At 39.8% G+C, this 5,684-nt stretch overlaps 1 protein-coding gene across 1 annotated transcript in view; it reads right to left on the minus strand.

The window, feature by feature from the left end:
• nampt1 (nicotinamide phosphoribosyltransferase 1) overlaps positions 1 to 4,721 on the minus strand; it is a 21,597-nt gene extending 16,876 nt beyond the window's left edge. The window contains exon 1 of the mRNA XM_020599576.1: positions 4,519 to 4,721. Within this exon, the coding sequence (XP_020455232.1) occupies positions 4,519 to 4,572 (54 nt within the window). The 5' untranslated portion in view covers positions 4,573 to 4,721. The remainder of the gene's footprint in view (positions 1 to 4,518) is intronic.
• Positions 4,722 to 5,684: the final 963 nt, after the last annotated feature.

Genomic DNA, 5,684 nt, shown 5'->3' on the forward strand with positions numbered 1-5,684 from the left:
GTTATAATATAAAATGTTATAATGCTTTATGGGACAATCCCATTACCTAAACATTACAGGTTTAACCTTCACTGTAGCTGGTTCTGCTCTGTAAGAATGTTTTTCCCCACAAAATCCTGGACCCCTATCTATGTGTACTGTAATTCTCTCTGGATTTAAAGGTCATAAAAACATGATGTTAAGTCAATATGGTCATATATAACAACACACTTTACACCTCCACCCTGTAGAGCATTCAGATCTGATAAACCTTTCACACCAACAACACCCTTTTCCAGACAACAGGCAAGCTTAGCTTTGAAGCCAAGCCTTCCAGTCCAAACAGGCACAACACAAAGGCTTTCAGACGCAGCTTGTCTCTATGCCCTGTGAACATATTGTATGCGAGTCAGTAAAATGCTTTGCTTGCATTACCCCGTTTCTCTTTACAAAGATTATTACACATGAATAGACAAGATAAACATTCAAGCAGCAAACAGTGAAACAACTGCAAACAGGAATGGTGACATTTGTAAATGTTGTATACTAACTACTGTAAATGACTGGTTAGTTTCGTTTCTTTTGTATAACTCAACTGGCTTTTTAAAGAGACAATAAACGCAAATTTAGCCTAGTGTGGGAACACTATAGCCCAAGAAAACCCAAGTATTAAACATGAAAACATTGGTGCACCACTTACAGGGCACACCACAAACTTCGGAAAAAGACTAAATATGTAGGAAATGATGTATCTGACTGATAACCAGTAAAATTTATCTAAGCAGTGGATTGTTGCATATAGAGTTAATGACTTTTGTGTTATATTAGAAGCACATTTATTTAGGGTACTGCTTGGAACAAGGCAGCTACATTGACACTCTCCACTGCCTGCCGCTCAGCCCCGATCTGTGTTAACCAAGGAGCTGCTTGTTGCTTCTGATGAAGATGAGCCAGAGCCTCAGATAGCTAGCTAAAGTGGACAACCACTAGATGACAACTTGGTGGAATTTACACAGCTTCACAGTCCACTGTTCAATATGACAACTACAGTCATGGATGTATTAACCCACATCACAACTTGTGTCTACTTTGGCAAATCAAATCTAAATTATTTATAAAGCACTTTAAAACCAAAACCTTGCTGTGCAAAGTACTTCACATAATCTACACTGAAATAAAATAAAGAGAAAGAAATACAGGCAATAAAAACACTTGAAGAGGATACATCCCAACTCCACTATTATCCAAAGGCTATGGAAAGGAAATAAGTCTTGATCAGTTACTTAAACACTGGCAGATCCATGGCAGAACTAAAATTAACATATAAACTTGTTCCACAGCTTTGGGACCATTACAGCAAAGGTGTGATCAAAGTAAGACACATAGCATCTTCACCAGTCTTTAACCTTAAAATTCCTTCAACTGTGGAAATGAAACTGTAATTGAAACAACATAAATTAGAATCAGAATCAGAATCTGCTTTATTGGCCAGGTGTGTCGGACACACAAGGAATTTGACTCTGGTCCAAAAAAATTAAAATAAAAACCCAAACAAGTGTTTTTGCAGAAATGAAAACCAAAACTAAATACAGTTGCAATCAAAAATATCCAACCCCCAAAGACTTTTAAGGATTTATGAATACAAATCTTTTCAAAGTGCAGGATTCTGCTTTGGATGACGTCTTTATGAGTTGAGTGATACATAAAATCAACATAGAAAATGTATGATGTAGTATTTGTGTGTAACAGTATATGTTGTTAAGATAGCCATGTCACAATTATTCAACCCCTATATAATACTGTTGTTTTTAAAGCTTTCTGACAGTTTGTATGGCCTAAAGTGGAGCTGAAACATCATTAAGCCTGTGGGAACTCTATAACAATCCTTTATTTGCTTCAGCTGTGATGCATATATAAACCCCGACCATGAAGGTTTTCAAGGTGAGCTGCAATCATGGGAAAGACAAAGGAGCTTCCACAAAAGCTGAGAGAGGAGATTATTTCATCACATCTGAAGGAACTTGGGTATAAGAAGATTTCCAAGAGATTTAACATTCCAAGAGACACCACTGGGAGCATTATAAGGAAGTTTAAAACTTATGGAACAGCTGCAAACCTGCCTGGCCGTGGAAGAAAGCCCATAATTTCATCAAGGGCCCTTAGCAACTTAGTCAGGACAGCTAAGAAAAACCGTCGTGTGACTGCAAGACAGCTACAGGATGACATGAAGGCAGCTGGTACAAGTGCTTCAGTGGCAACTATAAGATGTGCACTGAATAAACAAGGACTTCATGGCCGGACCCCAAGACGCACTACACTATTGACCACAAGGAACATCAACAGTCGACTAGAATATGCCAGGAGGAATTTGGATAAGACTACCGAGTTCTGGGAGACAGTTCTATGGACTGATGAAACCAAACTGGAACTTTTTGGACATATGGACCAGCGGTATGTCTGGCGTGCAAAAGGCCAGGCTTATGACCTGTTCTGCGGCAGGAACTGGCAATCTTGATCATGTACCTGGCACCATGGATTCCCAGAAATACCAGGTCATTTTAAAGAAGAACATGATGCCTTCTGTTGACAAATTATACCTCGGTGATCATCGGATCTTCCAGCATGACAATGATCCCAAGCACACCTCCAAGTCAACCAAAGCTTGGTTGGAGAAAAGATGCTGGAGCGCCCTGGAGTGGCCTTCTCAGTCACCAGATTTAAATCCAATTGAAAATCTTTGGTGGGATTTGAAGAAGGCAGTTGTGGCACGGAAGCCGTCAAACATCACTGAGCTAGAGGCTTTTGCACGTGAATGGGTAAAGATTCCAATCGAGAGGTGTAAGAAGCTTGTCGGCACTTATCGAAAACGTTTGTTAGAAGTTATAAAAACTAAAGGACGCGCCACAAGGTACTGAAGCTGGGGGTTGAATAATACTGCACATGCTCATGTGTTACAAGGGTTACAATTTCCATTTGAACTTCAAAGTTAAGTCAACTTCTGTAGTCAAAATAACTCAAATATGTATCAATAAATATTTTTTGTTATTTCAAAGGGTTTTTTTGCATTTAATTTCATTATCTTTCATCAACATCGCTATAATGTCTTTTGAGGTGAGGGGGTTAAATATTTCTGATTGCAACTGTAAATATAACTAAATAAAATATACTCTGGAACTGAAATCTTGGTAATGAAACTGAATTTCAAAACTGTAATAACCATACTAATTTGAACACTGTTATGCACCCCTCCCCCCAAAAAACATGTTAACCCTGTAAGGCAATTTTAGGGAAGGCTAGAACATTTTCTATTACACAGTTTTATATGTAGATATACCAAGCGAAAAAAGACGTCAGACCAAAAAAAGCTCACACACTCTCAGTGTGTGTCTGGAAATCAAAAAGTGTACATTAGTAGGCAAGGCAAATACGTTCCAGAAATAAAGAATTACACTACACCTTCTGGACCTAGAGCTAGAGCTGAATAGTTATATGTTCACCTAAAGAATTACACTACACCTTCTGGACCCAGAGCTTAATAGTTATATGTTCACTGTTAGTGCACACTTATTTGTCACAAATATTTTCTTTAAACACCATACACCTATTATTTACTTATTTATTGTTATTTTGTTGCTTCACACTAAATTTAGAACTTCAGTGTCCACTGATCTCAGAGAGAAACTGCCCGTTTTAAGCTTTGCTGGTTGCATTTTGGACTTCAAACCTCTGCTGGTGTCGCCAACTCCCTCCCCTTTCCTTTTTAATTTGTACCTTTCTGTCCCAGCATCACCATCACATGACTGCTGTATATGGCAACCGGCCTGGCAACGTGAGATATACAATACTGCAAGTGCACTTGTCCTCTGTTAGAAGCCGGACTTCGTGTACATTAAACGTTACTTGCTGTTATAATTGCTATTACATCAAGCTCACAATCAATTGTTACATAGCGTTTGAAGGTCCCGGGTGTTATTTCAATGGATGACTTTGTACTTTGATAACCTTACTGTTTCACAAGATAAAACCCCCCGGGTCCTTATAACTTTCGGTTTTGATTTCTCGCATGCATAGTCACACCATTACTTGCTAACACCACATGCTGGCTAACACCACGTCTGGCTGGGCTCTTGAATGATGTGTAGTTCACTGGGCTCTTCACTTATCACTTGCTAGCTAGTGGCTAATTTTAGCTTTTAATATCAATCCCCTCATTCTCCTTTCTGCGCTCCCTGTGAGCCACCGAGCTAGCCAGTTCAGCTAGCTGCATTGTGACTAGCAAAACCGGATAATCGGCGGTCCTGGATCTAAGTTAGTCAACTCAAAAAGGGATGCTTGTTTTCTGAATTTGGTATCCGTCCCTGCCGTACAACCCCTGTCCTCCTCATCCCCTAGCTCATGTGGCCTGCCGTGAACCGACGGAGACCGGCCCCAGAGAGCAGTGTGATGGCCTCGGGACTGATGATGAAGCTACTTTGACTTTATCAGTTTTCATCCATCAGTCGCTCCCCTCCATCCAGCCTTCCACCATGTATACGGTACCTTGTATGAGTCTGTTCCTAGCATTATGCTGAACTCGACGTCTCTGCGCTCCATCTTTCCCTCGTCGATTGTGAGTCAGTAGCAGCTGTCAATGCGTTGCGTTGGACTCTAGCCTGATAGTGTATCTGAGTAGAGTGAAGGAGGAGCGGAGGGATCCGGGCGGGGGAAAGGGCGGACGGATTGTCGTCACCAAAATCCCTGCATTCCCCGCTCTCGACTACAAACGGCTCTGCTGGTCTGTTGTCTCTTCAGCCAATCAGCAAACCCGATTTGAGCAAAGATCGTCTATAATAAGAGATTCACTACTCAGCGAAAAGAGGAGACACCACAGGACAACACGTTTATTCTTTCCCTTTTTATGACTTTTTGATTACTATTGGCTGTTTCCTTTTATATTAGTATACTTAAATAGTAAAACAACATTTATCTCTGCAAAAACTGATGCAAATAAGAAGGGCAACCTGTAATTACCTCAGCACTTTATTTCACAAACTCTGTACTTCTAGACAACATTTTATGAGAAGACTCAGGTAGCTTATAGGCAGCGTTAAAGCTTTCTGTGGTCATATTTACAGCAGATGTAACAATATTCAGTCTGTTTGTAGTGCTGTGGGAAAGTAGCGTAGGCATGCGGCTCTTCTTGGGCTCCCTTCTATGTATTTTTCAAGCCTAGCAGAGGGGGGGCAGTGTTGGTCTTGAAATGCTATTATAACATCAAAAATGGCCAAGGGTCATTTGAGGCGTACGTGCCTGTTTGCATACATCCATACAGTATTTACAGAGTGTCATTACTTATATGGAAAGGACTATGTCCACATCATATCTAATTAAAGACTCTGTAAAAATACAGATGTTTTCATTTTATGACTGAATAAACTGAACAAACACTCCACCTTAACAGGTGCAGCACAACTCATAAGAAAGGAACAGGAATACATATATATACATATACAGTGGGTACGGAAAGTATTCAGACCCCCTTAAATTTTTCACTCTGTTATATTGCAGCCATATGCTAAAATCATTTAAGATCATTTTTTTCCTCATTAATGTACACACAGCACCCCATATTGACAGAAAAACACAGAATTTTTGACATTATTGCAGATTTATTTTAAAAAAAAAACTGAAATATTACATGGTCATAAGTATTCAGACCCTTTGCT

Source organism: Monopterus albus, unplaced genomic scaffold (genome assembly GCF_001952655.1).
Source record: "Monopterus albus unplaced genomic scaffold, M_albus_1.0 scaffold41.1, whole genome shotgun sequence".
Taxonomy (NCBI): Eukaryota; Metazoa; Chordata; class Actinopteri; order Synbranchiformes; family Synbranchidae; genus Monopterus; species Monopterus albus.